We start from the raw sequence: 22211 nt of genomic DNA on the forward strand, positions 1-22211 counted from the left end.
ATTTTGTAATCTGAGCAACTACTTTGAAGATAACAATACATAATATATTAACCATTGTTAATGTCCTATTGTCTTGTTTTGAAATTCTCTATCAATTTTATCGTTTTTCTCTTTAAAATACAAAATATTGTAAGTTAAAACTTGAGTGGCAGAAGTACTAATGTCCTAGAAGTTGCAATTATCTACAAATTAAGAATAGTTTTAATTGCTTTAAGAACTAGGAAAGTGGGAAGAACATACAAAAAAGCATGTCTGCCTCCCTAAAGTACTTATTTTTGTTTCTTCTGGGGTTTAGAACCACTTTGTGTCCCTTATGCCCATCGCTTTTTATTGTAGCTCTCTGTGTCCGCACGTTCTCTTTCAGTTAGCCCGAAACAGTTACAGAGAGGATCTGTGTCCTTTTACTTCCTTCCTACTAATCATGGATATAGAAGGAAAAGCAATGCGAAAGAGAAGTTGAGATTTAAAAATCATGAGAAAACCATGTCTGAGGCCAGGGTGTAATCTATAAATTTTAGTGAAAGGGCCCAGTTACCTCAACTATAAAATGGAGGTAAATATCTATTCACAGACTTTTCAGATAATTGTGTGAAAAAACATATATGAAGCCATCTTGTGACTCCAGTTAGTTCCGTGACGCCAGTGTAACAGGTATTACCATTGGCCATAAGTTTATGTTGAATGAAAGAACAAAGAGGAAAAACAAAAGTTTGTTTTACAAAACTCTAAACCCATTCTTGTTTTCAACACAATACAGATGAACCCAAATCAAAAGAATCAGATTCTCAACTTCAAGATGCTATTCATAAGATGAACAGACTTGATAAAATATTGGCAAAGAAACAGTACAGAGAAAAAGAAATTAAGAAGCAAGGTCTAGAAAGGCGAATAAAGCTCTGGGAAGAACTTAAGGTGAGAACTGTCCAACATGCTAACGAGCAACGGTTTCTCTAAGATGAGTAAGAAAAGCATGCACTGTGGTAGTGGTTTGTCTCTGTTGATTTATTCCTTAGAGCTAATGACATTCATCTGTGTGTGTGTGTGTGTGTGTGTGTGTGTGTGTGTGTGTGTGTGTATGCCTGTGTCCATATCGGTCCATAAGATGTGATATTTTTCAGGAATTAGGGAGCATAACTTAGTCTATGGCTGACCAGATTTGGGCACTGCCTGGAGTGTTCATTCACGCACGGACAGGGCAGGTAGACCTCCTATAGTGCTGGGCGGAGGCTTCTCCATCTCTGGAAGAATAGGAAAGAGTGTCATGATTACTTTCATGAAGCCTCTGCTTTCTCTTCAGTGAACTTACAGTTGGGATAAATAGAAAAGCGCTTAAGAATTCATCTCCCTGGTTAGCATTATTATTTGCGTGACCTTTGTGTTCAACAGGTTGGGGAGATCATTGTTCCACATGACGGTTAGAAATTTCTTAGGAAGATGAGAGGTGCTTGAGGTTTGGGCCATGTTCCATTGACTGTGTCTCAACAAATTCCTGGTACTTGATTAATTTTCCTTGACTTTCGTGGGTCTCTTATTCTCTGTAGTAGTGAGCAGGTGGGATTGACCGGATGTGACCTTGACTGGGTGCCTCTCGAATCAGAGCACCTGCTGGGCACAGTGCGCACATGTCTATAATCCCAGCACTCAGGAGGCTGAGGCGGGAGGATTGCTGTGAGTTCAAGACTAGCCTGAGGTACATAGTAATTTCAAGACCAACCTGAACTATAAAGTGAGACCCTGTCTCAAAAAGGAAAAATCAGAGCACCTGTAAAGCAAGCAAGGAACCTTGCAATAACATACTTTTTTTTGGATAGATTTATCCTTAATCATTAACTGACTTTAGAGGAGGTTCCGAGGAATATCACTGGGGTGAAAAGAGAGCAACATCCAAAATCTAGTGCTTTAAACTAGAGAAAGGATGGCTGCAATTTTAGCGGAAAAAAAAGCCTATCATTTTTTCCTCTTGAAATTCAAAATGAGTTTTTACTTCCTTTAAAACAAGAGTTATAAATGGAAGCATAATTAAATACGTTACTAAGTGTGAAATGTCTGAAATTTCAGTTGATGGTGTACCTTTAGATTACTAGTTATAAAAATATCTAACAGTTAATTTAAGTAACGTAACTAACCTAGTCATGGACACACACTTCAACTCTATCTGTGAATAGCTGTTGACAGAACTTTAAAGAAGCAGAAAACAGTAAAAAGTTTCTACTTGAAGGACTATAAATAGTCTGATGCTTCTCATTTGTATGTATACAATTGGGAACTAGGTTGTAATAAAAAATCAAAGAATATATATATTTGCCTTCGTTTTCCCTGTTTAAACTTTAATTTTTCTTTCACTAGTCTGCAAAAATTAGTGAAGCTTTGCAAAGTAATGAGGAGATGGAAAATACAAAAAAATTTTTATCTTTGACGGCTGCATCCGAACAAACTGCCGGTGAGTAGACGGAGCGGCCATTTGTCTTTGTTTTTAATCTCAGAGTCGTAACATATTTGAATTAAAGTTAAATTCCCAATTCAAAATTCCTCTTTTCTTGGTGAGTCTGATGCTTCTTCAGGGGAAATAACTGGTCCCATTAGGTAGGATTGTATGGAGAACGTTTCAGTTTCTTTAAGAGTTTGTCTTTGTTTAAGGGGGACAGGGACAGTGTCTCCTGACTACCTGTAGGGTAAACTTGATGCTGCCAGTCCTCCAGCTCCTAGGATTCTCTTGCCAGGTGTCTCTGGCCTGTGCAACCCTGTCATAAGAATCAGTTACCAATTTCTCTTATTTCCTGTTCTCTCACATTCCGACTTTTGGAGACCGTCCAGTTGATTCTGCACATAGATTTTTACTTTCTTCCGTGTGTATATGTATTTTGAGGTTTTTCTTTTTAAACAGAAATATATGGAGTTGTATAACCTCTAGCCTACTGACACAAGTGGAAATTCTGGGCACTTGGTATTTTTTGGCAGGATGGTCTGAAATCCCTTAAACCTGCATCCCACAGGCAGTCGTCCAGCTCTGCTCAAAGCAAGGAACACTGTGATCTTTTTGTTCTTTATAAAATGATGTCTAACAATTTAGAATCCCAAGAACTTGGTTCAGGTTACTGAAACAGTTTAGCAAGGGACTTCGGTGTGAATAATATGACTTTAGGGTTTTTCCTTTCTAGACGCAGCTTGGCTACTCTGAAGCTGCTAGGCCAGTGTTGGTCTTTCAGAACTTTTAATGAGACAAAGAGCCTGCTGCAGAGTCTGTGCCATAGGTTCGCCACCACTGTTACAGAGTTCAGGAGACTTGTTTTTTTTTTTTTTTTTTCCCTTTTTTAAAAAAAAATTTTATTTAAGGAGAAAAAAAAAAGCAGAGAAAGGGTACAAGTTATACAGATTTGCAGAAAAAAAATGAACAGTAGGAAATCACTAGTTAATGGATTACATATTGTCATCTTAGAAATAATGGTTCAAGTCACAAAATTAAAGCTTGTAAAGTGAACATTCCATCAATGATACTGCAAACAGTTCTGTTCAATGATCCAATAAAACTCTGTGATATCATATTCTATCTTATACATTTAAACATACATGCAGTTATATAGTTTAGAGCACTTTCTTTTCCTCTCTTTTGTACAATGACTATTACACATTTTGGGTTTCATTGCTCTCACGGTTCTTACTACTTTTTTGGAAGAGAGTAAAACCAAATGTGACATAACAGAACAGAATCGGTCAAGTCAAAAGGGTGGACATAATAGATAATGTGAAAACATAACACAAGGTGATCAACAATGGTTACCATAATGCCTCCCGCTATCTCTAATAGAATTGCCTATACCATTAGTTATAATACAATTGAACAAAACAGTAAAGAACAAAACCGACAAAACCAAAACATTGGAGACATTGTAGGTCTTCAAAAGTAGATAAAAGTCAACGAGAATGGGCGTTATAATGAATCTCATTATCTTCACAGCTGATGCCTAAATTTTCGAACCTGATACTATCCAGCAAAACAGAATAGGGGAACATCAGTTAAAAACCAGATGGTGAGAGTAATACAGGGCTTTAAATCGAGGTAATGGAAAGTCAAAGTGGGTTACTATAATATATCCTGCTATTTTTTCCCTTTAATTAAAAGGATAAAAATTTTTTAAAAAAGTATTAAAAAAGTAAATAATGGAGTGGAAATTGAGATAAAAGAGGGCATAACAACGAAACAGCACAGATCAAAACATAACCATTTAAGCAGAATAGTGTTTCATCACCAGATAATCCTGACCTAAAAGTAGTTACCATATTGTCTCTTTCCTTGAAATCCTTGAGTACAACTTCGTATACTGTAGCATTAAGTATATCAAAACAATGTAAAACCATTTAAGAGAATGACAGCATTACAGAGTATTTAGAATCGACTAACAGAAAATGAATAATGGTTTCTGTATAATCTCCTTGTCTTTAAAAGGTTTTTGCTTATACTATCGTACATAATAAAATCCAGTAAGGTACAACCTATTTAGACCATTGGAGACAGAAGGACAAAAGCTAGATGAGACTTCAAAACAAGATGATACTAATCAGTATTACTTATTAAGATGTCATTTTCTCCAAAATAGCTGTTCCTATCATCCAATCTTCTCTGCCTCATTTCTGTTGAGCTCTTATTCTGTCAGTAGCTGTCAGTTTGTCTTCTTCACTTTGTTCTCTGCTCCATTCGTTGTGGCCTCCATTATTTCTGGATTCTTTGTATTTTTCTTTTTTTAGAATATCCTGCAATACTCTCTGTAGAGTTGAATTGGTGGTTGCAAATTCCCCCAGTTCCTCTTTATCCTGGAAGCACCTTGTTTTTCCATCAATTTCCAGGGACAGTTGTGCAGGATATCTCAATCTTGGCTGGAGATTATTATCTTTCAAAGCTTGAATTATTTCCCCCCACGCTCTTCGTGATTTGATGGTTTGTGCAGAGAAATCTGCTGTAATTCTGATGGGTGCTCCCTTGTAAGTGGTCTGTTTCTTGTCTCTGACAGCTTTTAATATTCTGTTCTTGTATTGAATTTCTGGAATTTTTATTATTATATGCCTTGGTGTTGCTCTGTTTGGGTTGTAGGTAGCTGGGGTCCTGTATGCCTCATACATCTGAGTATCTTTACCTTTTGCTAAATTAGGAAAATTCTCCTGGATTATTTCTGTGAGTAGCTTTTGTAGTTCATTTGTTTGTGTCCCTACTTCTTCTTTTATGTTCTTAATCCTTAAGTTATGGATCCTCTTATCATCTTCTTGTCTTTGTATTATTGCTGTTTGTTTCTTTGTTATTTTTAAGAAGTTTTTCATTTCATTCTCCCATATTACAATTCTGCCCTCTAGTTCAGATAGTCTGTCCTTAGTTTCTTTCAAGCTGTTATGCCAGTCTTCGATAGACTTCTTAGTTTCTTGGTAGTCCCTTTGAACCTGCTTCACATATTCTATGCTTTCCCTGTTTTCTCCATCAAACAATTCTCCCCTCTTTTTCTCTTCTTCCATTCCACCATCTGTTTTTTTTTTGGGGTGGGGCTTAGCATTTCTCTAACTATTTTGCATACTTCTAGCTTCAGGTCGTTGATAACTTCATTCCTGAATTGGTCTATGAGGCTCTCTATATGGTGCTTTATGTGTATTGGTGCGGTGTCCGCTATTGCCTGTTTCTCAGAATTGGGGGCCGAGGAGCATTTCTTGTTGCTGCCTCTTCCCATATTCTCTGTTCCTTATATATGCAAGCTTATATGAGAGGCCCAGCTTCTCTCCCTGTCAGCCACAGCCTGATTGAATTGCGCCGGTTAGGTGTTCCCACTCACCGCTGCGCACCAGGCAGCCTATGCGGGGGCCCGCCCCTCCCGGCCTCCGTCAGGCTCTGGGATCTGGGTTGGGCCAGCCTACGGGGTCCGCCAGCAGCGTCACACAGGCCAGGCACTTTTCACCAATCCCGCCCGAGAGGGGGATGTGTGGCTGGAGTCACCACCGCGCCCTGCTCCCGCAGGACTGCTCGGGCCCAGAAAGTCCGCTGGAGTCAAACTGTGGTGGAGTGTCAGTTTCTCTCACTCACCTCGCCACAAGTCAGAACATGCCTCCCTGCCTGTCCTGTTTTCGACTCCGTTCGCAGACTCCCGTTCTCAGAGTTTCCGCGCGTCTCTCTCCTTGCCGAGCCGATGTAGAGGCAGCCAGCCACCGCGCAGCGGGAAACCCAAGTCGCGGCTTCCAGTGGCGCAGGGTCCAGCCTCAGCAGCGAGACTTTTCTGTTCCTGTTTTAGCACCAGGACTGCATTCCAAGTTGGTTTCTCTCAGCCAAGTTCGTTCCTGAGTCAGCAGAGCATAACTCCACCTGCTTATGTCTCTTTAGTCCGCACCATACCTGGCTTCTGAGCCTAGTTTTTCAGAGAGCCTCCGGTAGTTGCTGTTATCTGTCCGCCATGTTCTCCCGGAAGTCGCGCAGGAGACTTGTGTGTGGAGTGCACCAAGTATTTTGAGGAAGATGAGTGTTTGAGTTGCCTTTTTTATAATTAAGGACTTTTTAAAGTGAACTTTTCTAGGTTTCCACTAGGTAGATACATACCTAGAGTGCCTTTATTGAAATTTACCTTGCCATTTATGGTGTCCTAAATGAAGCACCAATAAATATTAACCTGTCCATATTAAAATAATAGACCATTTACTTTATGCTTTTTCTGTTTTGTTACAGAAGTAACCTATGAGTAATCTACCTATGAATATTGGTAAACAAAAAGAAAAACATTACTGTCATCTAAATTCTCAACATGCAGAGACAGTCACTATTAATATTCTTTATCTTTTGTGGTTTATTTTTTGTCTTTTGATACATATTTAGTATAAATATACATATATATTCTTAAGAATAAAAATGGGATAGAATTAGACATACATTATCTTATAACCTTTTTCAAAAATTAATTTGTATCTCATGGGCCCCTTTTGCTGTCAGTAGGAGTTAATCTGTGTGGTAGTTGGTTTCCAAGATGGTGGTCATCAGTTTTTCCTCCTAGGTACTATTCTGCTCCTCATTAAAATGTGGAATGTATTTCTTTTTTTTCAGCCTGGGGTAACTGACTGATATATGACAACTACAGCAATACTGTACCACTTCCAGGCCTAGCATTTAAGACGAATGGCAGTTTCTCTTCCTCTTCTTAGAATGTTCATGCAGAGGAGAGCCAGCCATTATTATATAAGAAGTTAGACCACCCCAAGGCTTCCATGCTATACGAAAGCCTAAGCAGATCGCAGTCAGAGACTATGCAGACATAAAAATGAGAGTGACCAGGACCAGGCTTAGTGATTTAAGCAGTTTCTCACTCAAAGTCATGTCGACCTGGAACCTTAGAACGTGACTTGATTTGGAAATAGGGTCTTTACAGATGTAGTTAGTTGAGATGAGTCATGATAGGGTAGGATGAAACACAAATCCAATGATGGGTTCCTAAGAAGAGGACACAGAGAGACAGCAAGACATGGACACACTGGAAAGAAGGCCTTGTGAAGGTAGAGGCAGAGGTTAGAGTGGCACAGCTGCTAGCCTTGGCCTTTCTGCCAGGGATTTCTGGGTGCCACGCAGGTGAGGAAGACACAAGGAAGGATCAGAGGAAAGGCTCTGGTGATGCCTTGATTTTAGATAACTTAGTGTCTGGAATAGAGACAACACATTTCTGTCATTTCCAGCTACTCAGTCTGTGGTAATTTGTTACAACAGCTCTAGGAAACCGATTCTTTCATTGTTAAAAATAATGAGAAACATTTTTTCCAACTTATTTTGTCTATAATTTTGCAATATTTCTTGGCCTATACAAATTTACATTATTTATTGAGTTACATCAGTCATTTATTTTATATAATCATTCATTGGTGCTTTGTTAGATGAATTTTTCCAGCACTGGAGTGAAGCCCAATGACAGAGCACTTGGTTTGCACCTGTGTGGTTCAGTTGCCAGCACTACAAGGAAAAATGTCTTCTCCATATAAATTTTCTATAACAATATATCTATTTTCCTTTATTATACTTATTTGTAAAAACTTAAATGTTAATCTACAAATTTACTTTGGTATGAGATAGAGAATCGATTCCGTTTCTCCTCTGTTTTGCTAGCCAGTTGTCACAACATCTTTTATTTGATAAGCACCAGTTCCCCACTTATTTAAAACACTAACTTTATCAGGTCCTCATTGATTCTATTTCCATATTTTCTCTCTCTCTCTCTCTCTCTCTCTCTCTCTCTCTCTCTCTCTCTTTTTTTTTTTTTTTTGGTCTTTTTTGTTTTTATTGGTACCAGGGATCGAACTCACAACTGCCTGCTTACAAGGCAGGCGCTTATGCCGCTGAGCTAAATCCCCAGCCCCCCATATTTTCTCTTAATATCATTCTATTTTTATTAGTGTGTTTTGTAGTGCATTTTAATATATGTTTTAAAAAAAGTTTTTTGGAATAACATGTTTTTCTTGAACCTATTTTTTCTCTCAGTTTAGTGACACATTATGTTAAAAAGACTGAAAAGCATCTCTAAACCTACAGCTAATTAGTAATATTTTACTAAAATGTCTAGAGATGAATGTATGAAGGTGGTCTACAGAAGTATAACTTATATTTTCTTTCATTTCTGTCATGAATTCTGTCCTCCTACAAGGGGGTCTGTAACTCTTATTCCAAGTGAAGAACATGGGCTGGGGCTGGACTTTACTGTAGATCTCACAGTATTTCAGCGCTGTGGCTTAGAAGCCATGAACTACATGCTGGTGTCTCTAATAAATGGAGTATTTCTAAAAGGCCACCATACCTGCGGTGGTTCACTCCGTTTGGCTGCTCTGGAAAGGGACTGACCTATGGTGACCTTTTAACATTAACCTTCTTAGTCACTGAGTTCACTACTAAGTGAACTTTTGGCCCTAGAGGGCAAAGAATTTGTTTTCAGTTGCTTTTTTTTTTCAGAATCAAATCAAAACTATCCCTTACATCTAAGTTTTAAAGCTTGTGACATAAATAGCTGATACCCGTTGAGCTCACAGTTTCCAGCAGTGTCAGATTAGTACCCCTGTTCTAACATGGACGTCACGTGGACTTTATGAGCCAAAAGCTATAGCTAAAGGAGGCTTGAAAGCTATGCTCAGAGAAGATCATTACTTTAAATATTATCATGCTCAAGTTTCAATGTTTAGATTCTGAATTCTTGGTTGTTATTTACTGGCAGTGTGTGCACAGCACATAAACTGTAAAAGGAAATGGGAATAAAGAAGCTGTTAGCCGAATCAAGTGTCTCACCCCTCACTCTTCCCCCTGGCTGTCTGGATTAGTTCATTCTTGACCAGGACACCAAAATGAACAGTTATTAAATTCTTGGCCTCTTTAGATATAGCTAGAGTCATTTTCTAATGACTGTTCTGTTTCAGAAAACTGAATTCCTTAATGAAATTCTCTGGTGGCTGTGTATATCATAAGCTTGTATTCAACAGTATGGAAAGTGTATTGACACATAGTTGATTATTTAAACATCTCAAAATATCAAGGAAGGCATTTATACATTAACAACATAGTTACATATTAAAAGGTACTTTATGTAATTATCTTATTCTAAAAAAGGAGAGTTAGAATTATTATGCTAAGGATACTGTTAGTAGCAGAGTATTTTCCCTGCAGACCTGAAAGAAATGAGTGAAGTACACAAGTGCAGGTTGACCACAAAGCACGGAGTTTTGAAAATCTCATCATTCCTGTTCCAGCATAGCTACATACTGTAGCAAGATCATATCTCTGCCATTTTTTGTGAATTTCTAATTCACTGAACTTTTTCTAGTCCTCAAGTTTAAAAATTGAAAATCTATTTTGGTTAAACTTACAGCTATAAACTTTTGAGTTAAATGTTTGCGTGTTAGGAAAACAGCAGTGTTTAAAGCAGTTGTAAATTGTCCAGCAGGTGGCAGCATCTAGTTATGGTAGGTAAGGACCAAAGCTCAGAATTGGACCTATTGTCTGCCTACAGATAGGCTAATGCCTACTTTCTGCTTTTTTTTTCATGGTCCCCCTTTAAACAAAGGAAGAAATTTAAAGGAAGAACACTTTTTTTTGTCTACTCTGTCATTTTTCCTTGACCTTTTCTTTAAGAGCTAACATGAAGAATTTGGGCTTGGGTTGGATAGCAGTTTTCAGCCCCCTAAACACAAAATTTGTCTCAATCTTAGTCTAGTATGACAAATATCAGATTTTAATATATCTAATTTAAATATCAGAGTTTAATTGTTGTTGGGTTGCATATTTAGTTTTACTTATAGGGTCTAAACATGGATGAGGCTTGACTCCAAAACAAAGATGAAATCTACATTATAACCCACACATAATAATTTCTATTTTAATTGCTGAGGCTTTTATTTTTTCATACTGAAACTTGAACTCAGGGTCTTCATACTCAGCCACATTCCAGTTTTTTGTATTTTTATTTTGAGACAGAATCTCGCTGAGTTGCGCTTGCTGGGTTCAAACTCTCGATCCTGCTTCAGCCTCTCAGAGCGTTGAAATTATAGTCATGTGCCAGCCATCATGCCCAGCTCATTACTGAGATTTTGAAATAAGCAATGTAATACATTCTAGAGACCTTGGAAATACTTAAAATCTCTGTCCCATCCCATTATTTAGGGGTCACTTTTAGGTATTTCTAAAGAAATGTGAAAATGAAAAGTTTATACCACCAGGAGTTTTCTTCTGGTTTCCAGCATTTAGACTGAATAGAAATAGAATTCAGCATTCTCTGAGGCAGGCACATTTAACCTATGGTTGTTTATTGCCAGTGTTTTTGGTAGGTTATTCTTTGTCACATTGCTTTCTTGTGTTTCCTGCTCCAGACTTATCAGTGTATGCAAGCACAGATCATCAACATCTCAGTGAATCTGGCTTTTCAAACTTTGTGAATAATGTGGTCCATGAATGTAATTTGTTGCACAATTTTGGAAAAGATGGCCACATTTGTTTGTGTGTGAAAGATGGCTATGATTGCTTTTCACCCGAGGCAGAGTTTTCAAACAAAAGCAAATTTTTGCCAAAGGCTTCTGTTTGCAAACCAAATTGTTTGCAGACAAGCTTTCATGAACTGAGGCATCACTGTATCTTTTTAAGGTATTTTTTGTGTGAAATTCAGATGTATGATCCTTCTTCTCTTGAATGTTAAGGATAAATGTAGACTTTCTTCAGATATTTAACCTTAACATTCAAGAGCAGAAGTACCTACTCTGTTTCACAGAGGATGAGGGAGAAAAGTGGGATACCTACGCCAGTGGTTTTAACCACTGTTGAGCACTCAGCATTGCTTAGCAATCTCTTACCTTCCCCAAAGCAGCTTTTCTAAACTGCCACTCTGTGCATAGCCTCTCCTGTTTTATGCAAGACCTTGTTCTAGTGGTCTTACTTTCCTGAGAAAATGGACTTCAAGGGTGAGAATGCCTTTTGCCTTCTTTCTGTTTCTAAGCTTCACTCCTCGAGTGTACTGTGCCATCCTTCCCACTCCCCTTTGCCTTTAGGTGGGGGAGAGGCTTTCCTCTTCTCCAAGCTCCCTATCACTGGGCTCCTTTATGTTAATCATTTTCTTTCTCTCTCAAATCTAGAACTCCAGTCTCTCTCTTTTCCTGTAGCTTTCCCCCTTCAATTTATCATGTTTAAATCTTTTAGTTCTAAAAACAGAATCAACGAGCCATTAAACCAACCAGTGACCAACAAAACATAGAAACAAAACTTTCCCGTCGGTTCTCCCCTTTCCTCCCAAAGTTTCCCACCCATTTCCCTCCTTTCCTTAAAGATCTGTTTTTGAAATCATGTTCCATGGCTGCTAGTGTTACCTGGCCAACTTCTGTTTTCTTCTGGACTCTTTAGTTGTTTGTATCTTTTATCACACTATGAAAACAGTCTCTAAATTCTAAACGCACACTTGTAACTGTTTCCCTACTTGGCATCTCTGTGGTTTCTTGCACAGCAGGCCCCTCACGGCATAGTAAGATTTTTACCAGATTATTTGCTACTGGTTTTCCTTTTCTCTTCCTTCTTCCTCCCTGTTTTTGAAATCAATGACTTCTTTTTTATATTTTATCTGTGTTCCAAACTAGAAACCCAAGAACCATGTTTAGTTTCCCCCTCATTATTGTTTTACATTTTTAACAGTTCCTCAACTGAAGAGTTCTTTTACCTGTCTGTATTCGACCTCTTTTCCTCTTCATTGTCAGCAGCTTGATCCTAGTCTTCAGTCTTAGACCCTTCTAACACCTTTTGGTTTGTCTTCTTTTCCTGGTACATTGTTTTTCTACACCATCACTGTGTTAGTTATCTCTCATCATGTAACAAATCGATCCCCAAAAGTGGCATCTTAAAACAGTAATTGTTTACGCTCTCCTGGTTTAGCTGGCTGGAAGGAGCTTACCTGACTCATGCATTTCTCATGAGGTTGCCCCGAGTGATACAGTGCTGAAGAAACTCATTAGCTCCCTCAGGGGGTTGTGGGCACCTCAGTTCCTTGCTGGCAGTTGGTGGCATCTCTTAGTACCCACCGCTTTTGTCTGTAATACTATGAATTGAACTTAGGGCTTTTCACTGAGCTATATTCCTAGTCTTTTTTATTTTTTAATTAGAGATAGTCTTGTTTAGTTGCTAAGTTGTACAAGCTGGTTTCAAACTTCTGATGTTCCTATTCAGACTCCTGAAATGCTGAGACCACAGATATGCACCACTGCAACTGTCTTTAGGTTATTACATGAACCTTATTTCTGGGTGCCTGTATGTTCTTACAGCATGGCAGCTTGTTTCCCCTAAAGGATATAGTAAGGGCTCAAAAAATGGAGCCTTTATTAGTATTTCCTATGATTACTAGAAAATAATTATGCCTATTCTGAGAACTGTAGACTATGTGGTGAAGTTTAGTGAGTACATTTCAATATTAATTTAAATTACCATAGATTTTTAAATTACCATAAATTTTTCTTTGAAAAAATATTTTAATGTTCTAACATTAAAATATTTAAATACTAAATTAGTCTTTTATTTCTGGGTCAACTTTTTAAAGATATGGAGGATTGTTCTTTTGACTTAGAACCAAATTTAAAAGACTAAATCTTTTTGAAAATTTTTAATTGAGTGTGTGCCTGTGGGTGCACATGTGTGTGTGTGCACGCATGTTTACAATGTTGGATTTGGAGGTTGGGAGGTGTATGTGCCCATATGTCTGCCCTATCAGCCTTCTTAACTGCATACAATGAGTTAGTGTTGACTACTCATTTATTTCTATGATTTGGAATAGTTTATGTAACATGAGGATTATCTGTTCCCTAAAAATTTGAAAGATTTCACTGGAAAAGCCATCTGGTTTGAATAATTACTTGGAAGTAATTCTCTGAGTCTCTTCTCAACGCTCTTCACATTTACTATTCTATTTCAGTTGACTGGCTCTTCTGGAGTCGGTTTTGGCAATGCATCTGTTTCACTGAAATTTTAAAGTATTCATTTATCAAGATTTAAAAATGTTAACATAAAATCTCATATATAATTTTTAATAATTCTCTTTGTTGTTTGCAAATCCTTTGTACTTCTAATTTTGTTCATATCTTCCCCTACTCTAAAAATATTTGGAAGTATTTTAAAGTTAACTTTTAATTGAAGCACACATTTACATTTACAGAAAAATTACAAAGACAGTGCAGAGTTTTCCTATATATCTACATCCAGTTTGCTCTGGTAGGAACATCTTATATTAGTGTGGTATGTTTTTCTTCTAGTGAACCAGTATTGATGTTATCAACTGAAGTCCAATTTTATTCAGATTTCCTCAATTTTTACGTAAGAATATATTTTTCTGTTCTATAATCCCACATTGTGTTTAATTCTCAGGGTTCCTCAATCTACTCTTGCTGGTGGCATTGTGTCAGACTCTCCTTCTCAGTTACCGTGACAGTTTTGAGGAGTGTTGGTCAGGCATTTTGTAGCATATTCAGCAACTGGGATTAATCTCAAGATTGTCTCCTGTGAAGACCAAGGTTATATTCTTGGGAGGAGTCCCACAAAGTTACAGTGCCATCTGCACCATAGTGTATCACATCATGCTATTACAAAACCATCTTGTTGGTGTCCAGTTCAGCCAGCTGTGGAAGTGCTTGTCAGGTTTTCCCAGGTAGCATTACTCTGCCTTTCTCTCTTTTCCACGGGAGACTTTTTGGAAGGAAGTTACTGTATGTGGCCCACATTTAATGAGTGGGGAGTTAGGATTCACCTCCTCAAAGGCAGAAGATGTACATAAATAATTTCAACTTATTCTGCATGGGAGTTTTGTCTGTTTACCTCCATTTTATTAAATCATTTATTTGTATCATATAGACTTGTAGAAATTTATCTTATGCTTTGGATTACAATTCAGTACCACTTTATTTATTTTGCTTCTGAGTTATCCAACTTTCTCTGTTGGGAGTGCTTTCATTAGGTTTCTGTGTGTTTTTACACACACCCATCACTGTGGGTTTTGTTTTGTTGCCGTTGCTGAGTATATCCTTGCTTTATGGTGATATCAGGTGTTCTAGACTTGTATTAGTCAACTTGCTGTCACTGTGACAAAATAGTTGAGAGAAGAATCTTACAGAAAGGCAAGTTTACCTGGGCTCGTGATTTCAGAGGTTTTGGTTCATGTTTGGCTGGCTCTATTGCTTTGGAGCCCTGGTGAGGCAGAACTTAATGGCAGGGAATCTATGGTAGAGCAAAACTGATCACTTCATTACTACCAGAACTCAATACATGGTAGCAAGGAAGTAAAGAGACAAGAGGAGCCAGGTCCCAGTATTTCCTTCAAGCCATGCCGTTGATAAACTGCTTCTTTTCACTGAGCCCCTTGGCAATTGAGCAAGGGACCAAGTCTTCCAAAAACTACCATAGGCAAGAGACCAAGTCTCCAACACATGTTGTTTGGAGATCTTTAAGAGCCAAACCACAACAAGACAAATCTACTGTTTTCCCTCCTTGAGTCCTAAAATCAAGCACATTTCCAAGGAGCCCTGATTGCTTTTATTGGAGAATGGAATTAGAAACAAACACTGGACAAAAGATTTGATTGTTGCATGAAGTTCTTGAATCTAGGCATTTTAAGAAAGGAAATATACATATGTAAACTATTAAAATGTATACCCCTCTGTATATATGGAATATAATGGAAACATATGGCTTAAATTTTTAAAAATTTACTACAAAAAGAGACACTTTGGCATTAATCTACCTCAGAGTACTCTTCCTTGCTTCAAAAACACTTATTCCATTATTCTAGCCACTTTGTGAAGCACTTTTAGATACCTGATTTCATGAATATCTTTAGTTGGGCTGTCATGTCCTAAATTGATTTAGAGGATTTACTTTTCATGGCCATTTTCACTTTGGGGAAGAGCCAGAGGTCACACCGTGCCAGACCTGTTTATAAGGTGGATGGAGACACCTTGTGATGTTTTGACAAGTTTGCCTTTCCATTGGATGGCACAGGACAGCAGCATTGATGTTGTTTGTTGTACTATGTAAAGATACTCACAAAAGAACCAGAAGTGCTCCAGAAAGTGGCAAGCACAATGGGATAAGCATGTTTAAATGGCAATATATCTTTTACTGTAAGTTTTCAAACTTTAAACATTCACCATATATTTTGGTTATGTCATGTATTATATTAAGCCAAGCTTAGGTTCATAGGGATTCCTCTGGCTCTCCTCATCACTGTGTAAATCATTCTAGCCTTTCTTCCTTGCTTATTTGTAACATTCCACTCAAACAGTGAGAAACCTCGTTTCAACCACTTGCCACATATTTCCTTAATTGCTAGCTTCCATTTCTGCATGTATAATAATATCAGAATTGTTAACCTACCCCTACAGGAAACACATCAACTAGAATATAGTGCTCATGGGCAGTTTCTGTTGCCTTTCATTTTTCTAACTTCACCATTTGGAGTTACTGAAAATGGTATCTTTCCCTCTCATTTCCTTTAGTGAAAAGTTGTTTCATATACTTTATACAAAGTTGGGTTGTTTTGTTACATTTTGCATTCTATCTTGGGATTCCCTCACTTCCTAAATGATTTTCTGAAAATTTTTGAATATTAAATTTCATTATATTGTGTGAAGTTCTATAAGTTTTCAAAAACCATATATTCAGGATAGAGAACAATATTTACTACTTTAAAGACTCCTTGTAAGAATCCCCAAACCACTAGTCACTACTGATATTTTATTGCTGTATATATATTTGCCTTTTCAAGAATATCATATAATTGGAATTGTGCAGCCCATACTCTTTTTTAAGACTTAGGTTTTTTTTGAATTCCGGAAACTGGGGTGAGTGTCCCTGCACCATCACCTGAGCCCCGGGAATTTAAGATCCTTGCTCCCGCCAGAGCCAGGGAACATTACAGCTTCCTGCTACACTGGACCAGCTCAGCAGGTCTTGAGCCTGCCTTCACCAACTTCTTGGCTCCCTGCCCTGCTTGGTGAACTCTGGGGATTTGGGCCTGCTAGCACCTTCAATTTGGGAAACTGGGCAGCCTGAAGTGAGTGTCCCTGCACACATCCAGAACCCGAGAGTTTGGCATCACTGTGCCCAGCCAAGGAACTTCACAGCTCCCTGGCACACTCAACCTGGCCCGCAGAGCTTGGGCTTGCCTGCTGCACCCACAGTGACCCTCTCTCAATCTGGAGAACTGGGCAGCCAGAGTCCCAGGAGTTGAGGGCATAAAAGAGGATTTCTAATGGGCCCTTGGAATAACACTTGAAACATGGAAATATAGGAAAATAACAAAATGAAAGACCAAAATACAATCTCAAACCTCCAACCCATTCCAAGAAACCTTAGGAGCTATGTACATAGAAGAAAATATATGTCATACACCTGAAATACCTGACATAATAGCAACTGAAATAAAGAAGGAACTCCAGGAAGCTTTAAAGGAATTCAAACTAAAAATAATCTCCCAGGGAAAAGAAGAAATTATAAAAGGCATAAAAGAGATGCTGAACATATCTGAAGAAGACACAGTTAAAAAATTGGAGGAACTAAACAAAAAGATAGAATCCCTGGATAAGCAATATAAGAAACAAACAATACATAAAGTAGATGCAAAGAGATATACAGGAAATCAAAAATTCCATTGGAAGTTGTAAAAACCACCTCAATGAAAGTGAAGATAGAATTTCAGACCTCGAAGACAAGATTGCAGCTAGTGAACAGGAAAGGAAAGATCTGTTAAAAATAACAAGGAATCAGGGAATAACAAGTCAACAGCTACAAGATGATGCAAAGAAAAACAACATACGATTGATAGGGATAAATGAAAAAGAGTGGGGACAACATAAAGGCTGTCAACAGGATATTTAGAGAAGTAATAGCTGAAAGTTTCCCAAACATGGGAATGGAAACTGACATCAGGATCAGTGAAGCATATAGAACTCCAAATAGCCATAACCAAAATAAAACTACACACAGAATATAATAATCACCATCCCAGAAATCCAATGTGAGAATAGAATATTAAAAGCTGTTAGAGAGAAAAGACAGATCACCTATAAAGGAAAACCTATCAGAATCACAGCAGACTTCTCAGCACAAACAATAAAGTCAAGAAGAGCAGAGTGAAGTATTTCAGATCCTAAAGGAAAATGATTTCCAACCTAGACTGATGTACCCTGAAAAACTGTCCTTCAAAATGGATGGAGAAATAAGATACTTCCATGACAAACAACAGCTGAAGAACTTCATGATCACTAAACCAACCCCGCAAAGGATACCTAAAGACAGTTTAGATATGGTTAGGGAAAAACCACTAAGCAAAGCAGACAAACAGAACACAAAGATAAAGATACAACAGCAGAAAGAAAACATGTCAACAATAAACCAACATATAACAGTTATAACCACAACATATAACAGTTATAACACACCAATTAAAAGAAACAGACTTGAAGAATGGATCAAGAAACAACATCCAAACATATGTTGTCTACAAGAAACCCATCTAACCCAAAAGGATACTCACAGACTGAAATTCAAAGGATGGAAAACAATACTTCATGCAAAAGGAACCCCCCAAAAAGTAGAGGTAGTTCTGTTTGCAGACAATGTGAACTTCAAACCAAGAATGATCAGAAGAGATAAAGAAGTTCATTACATACTGGCTAGAGGAAAACTTCAAGAGAAAGAGATAAAAATCTTAAATATATATGCACCAAATTCCAGAGCACCCAGTTATATAATGCAAGTATTAATAGAAATGGAAAACCAAATTAGCAATAACACAGTTATAACAGGAGACCTTAATACATCATTGACACCAAGGGACAGATCAACTAGACAGAAAATCAGCCAAGAAATAACAACTGAATCACACCTGTGAACAAATGGACTTGATAGACATATATAGAATGTTTCATCCAACAACATCAGAATACACATTCTTCTCAGCAGTACATGGGACATTCTCTAAAATAGACCATATATTAGCCTACAGAACATATTTAAATAAATGCAAAAGAGTTGAAATTATTGGATGTTATCGCATCATAGCGCCATGAAATTAGAAATCAATGATAAAAGATACTGCAAAAATCACACAAACACATGGAAACTGAATAACACACTCAAGTAATCAGTGGGTTCCAGGGGAAATTAAAGTAGAAATTAAACAATACCTACAAGGAAACAAATACAAATACAACTTACTGGAATCTGTGGGATGAAATGAAAGCTGTTCTCAGAGGAAAATTTATTCTACTGAGTTCCCACATCAGGAAAATAGAATGAATACAAATAACCTGATGCTACACCTCAAACATCTGGAAAAAGAAGAGCAAGTCAAGTACAAAGCCAAAAGAAGAGAGGAAATTATAAAAATCAGAGCAGAAATCAATGCAATAGAGACTAAGAAAACAATCTAAAGAATCAATGAATCAAAGAGTTGGTTCTTTTTTTTATTTAAAGAGAAAGAAACAAAAAAAAATAGAGAAAAATGGTAGAAATGATACAGAATTACAGAAAAATAAACAGTAAGAAATCACTAGTTGATAAGTTACATATTGTCATCTTAGAAATAGTTCAGGTTTCAAATTCAAGCATACAAAGTGACATTCAAATAGTGACACTGCCAACAGTTCTGCTCAGTGATCCAACAAAAACTTAGTAATATGGTTATCAGTCCTACACACTTGTTTTTTATCTTAAAAAGCATAAGATTAAATATATCAAAACAGAACAAAATAGTTCATAGGAAACAATTTAAAGAAATACAGGTTTCAAAGCAAGTCCACTGGAGATCTTCACTGTCTATCTTTTGTCTCTAGTTTTCTTCCAAATACTTGTCCCCATCTTCACACACATTGAATACATACTGCATATTATAGAACTAATCAAGTCATTGCAGGATGATGGAAGCTTTTTAGGTCTTCAAGAGCTGACATTGGGGAAGTCAATAGTAACTACCATAATGTCCCTTATTCTCTTCATAGTAGCTGTCCTTATCTTTACATATGCTGATATTGAACTTAAGAGACTAGACTAATATCACTCTGAACAGTGAATTATAGTGTTGCTAGATTTTATATCATAATGTTACAGAATTAGCATTGGGTTTCTTAGTTTCTCTTATTCAGAGTATCTGTTCAGACTGCTTCCTTAAGGATGGAAAAAGTATAATTTATAGGTGAAAAAGACAGCTCCAGAGCCCAATTTACAGGCTTATTGTGTTTTTAAAGAACTTGAATTTTTGAAATCCTGGAGAGGCTGTGGGGAAAAAGAAATTCTCCTGTACTGTTGTTGGGAGTGTAGACTGGTGTAGACATTGTGGAGGTCAGTCTGGAGATTTCTCAAAAAGCTGGGTTTGGATGTCTCATTTGTTCTAGCTATTCTACTTCTATGCATATTCCCAGAACTGAAAACATCATACCACAGTGATATATGTGCACCCATGTTTATAGCAGCACAATTTGTAATAGCCAGATCTTGGAAACAACGTAAGTGTCCATCAACTGAGGAATGGATAAAAAGGCTGTGGTATTTTTATACAATGGAGTACCACTCAGCTATAAAGAATGATCACATTGAGATATTTATAAATAAATGGGTGCAGCTTGAGACCATACTCATAAGCTAAATAAATCAAACTCACATGTATAAATACTGAATAGTTTCCCTACTGTAAGAAATGGTAAGAATATATAAAAGTATGTGGTAATCACGTTTCCCCATTATATTGCTTTGAAGCCTTATAATGTTTTCATTCATTAGTTGGAAATGTTTTGTTCTGGGTTTGTTTGATTTTATTGTGTGTGATAGTATAAACAGCATTTTGAAGAAAACAAGGCACTATAGTAAGTAGTGATGATTTGATATCATCTCAAGCTTTTGTTCTTCTGTCTTCATCATTTTATCATGTTGTATCTTATTGGATTTTATTATATGTGATAATATAACAAAAACTCTCATAGACAAGGAGATAATATAGAAACCATTGTTTGTTTTATGTTATTGGTTTTGAATACCCTGTAATACTTTCATTCTCTTGAATGGTTTTACACTGTCTTGTTATGTTTGATGCTATAATATATAAAGGTATATTCAAATTTTTCAAGGCAAGAAATACTATGGTAACTACTGCTATGTCGGGTTGTCTTATGGTGGAACATTAAGTTGCTTAAATTGTTTTGCTCTGGTTTGCTTTGTTATGTCCTCTTTTATCTTAATCTTTTTTCTAAGTAAAAAAAAGTTAGTTTTTTCATTCAACAAGGTTCATTTATGGGTGATTTAATCAAGGATGTAAGAATCTTTAGCAATTCTCAGGGCTGGGGATTTAGCTCAGTGGCATAAGCGCCTGCCTTGCAAGCAGGCAGTCGTGAGTTCGATCCCTGGTACCGATAAAAACGAAAAAGACAAAAAAAAAAAAAAAAAAACAAAAGAAAAAAGAATCTTTAACAATTCTCAGCCACCAACTTATATGCCTGTACCTTTTGGAATTTTGAGATAGGTTTCATCAAGTTGCCAGTAAGTGGCCTCAAATTTGTGATGCTCCTGTGTCAGTCTCTGTAGTATTTAGGAATATAGGTGTATATCACTTCTCAGCTCATTCATTCATTTTTTTCAGCTTGATTACTAATTTCTTTTTTTCTCATGAAAAATAGTTCATTATATGGATATATCAAAGTTTGTTTATTCCTTTCCCTGTCGAAAGATATCTTGGCTGCTTCCCATTTTTACAATTGTGAATAAAGTTGTTACAAACATTTTTGTGTAGGTTTATATGTGGTAATCAATTTTCAACTTATTTGGGAAAATAGGAACACAATTGCTAGAACATATAATAGTGTTAATTTTGTGAGAAACTGCCTTATTACCTTCCAGGTTGTCTGTACCATTTTGGATTCTGATAGGTAATGAATGGAAGTTTCTGTTATTCTGTATCTTTGCCAGAAGTTGATATTGCCAGGGTTTTGGGTTTTAGCCATTCCAATAGGTATATAGTGGTATGTCATTATTGTTTTAATTTGCATTTCTCAACGACTAATGATAAGGATGTGTTATTTGCTTATTTGCAGATAAGAAGCAGAAACACACATACACAGACATATATGCACACACACATACACACACACACACACAGAGTGAGAGAGAGACAGACAGAGAGAGAGAGAGAGAGAGAGAGAGAGAGAGAGAGAGAGAGAGATCAAGGGAGGGAGGGACCAGAGAGAGAGATAAACTATTTACTCCAAGGCACAACCCCAGAGACCCACCTCTTCTGACCAGACCCTGCCTACTAATAGCCAGCCAGCTATCAGCCCCTATAATTCAACCACCCTCCAAAAGCCCCACCTATGAGCTCATGAGTCTCTTGGGGGACATCTAAGTACAGTACACATTTTCTTTTGAAATCTGTTACTCATTTTTTATATTGGGTGGTTCTTTTACATTTGACTTTTAGGAGCTCTTTGTATATTTTGGATATGTCTTTTATCAGCTATGTATTTGTAATGCTTTAGATCTAGAATATCCCCAAAGGTACCACATATTCAGAGGAGGGGATTGTGGAAGATAATTAGATTGTGGGGTCAACAGTACTCAACAGTGGACTTGTCTGTTGCTGACTTCAGTAGTTGAATGTGCTGTTAGGAGGTGGGGCCTGGTTGAGGTCATTCCCTGCTGGTATGACTGGGAAGGGCGTGTTCTC

The 22211-nt window shown here is 37.2% G+C and overlaps 1 protein-coding gene across 2 annotated transcripts in view; it reads left to right on the forward strand.

The window, feature by feature from the left end:
• The window catches only part of Fsip1 (fibrous sheath interacting protein 1), a 222042-nt gene that overhangs the window by 24942 nt on the left and 174889 nt on the right, over window positions 1–22211 (forward strand). For both annotated transcript variants that reach the window (XM_063250299.1, XM_063250300.1), the window contains exons 4-5: window positions 758–912; window positions 2347–2440. In XM_063250299.1, the coding sequence (XP_063106369.1) occupies window positions 758–912; window positions 2347–2440 (249 nt within the window). The remainder of the gene's footprint in view (window positions 1–757; window positions 913–2346; window positions 2441–22211) is intronic.

This window comes from Cavia porcellus, unplaced genomic scaffold (genome assembly GCF_034190915.1).
Source record: "Cavia porcellus strain 051 isolate PalLab524CR breed Dunkin Hartley unplaced genomic scaffold, mCavPor4.1 scaffold_6, whole genome shotgun sequence".
Taxonomy (NCBI): Eukaryota; Metazoa; Chordata; class Mammalia; order Rodentia; family Caviidae; genus Cavia; species Cavia porcellus.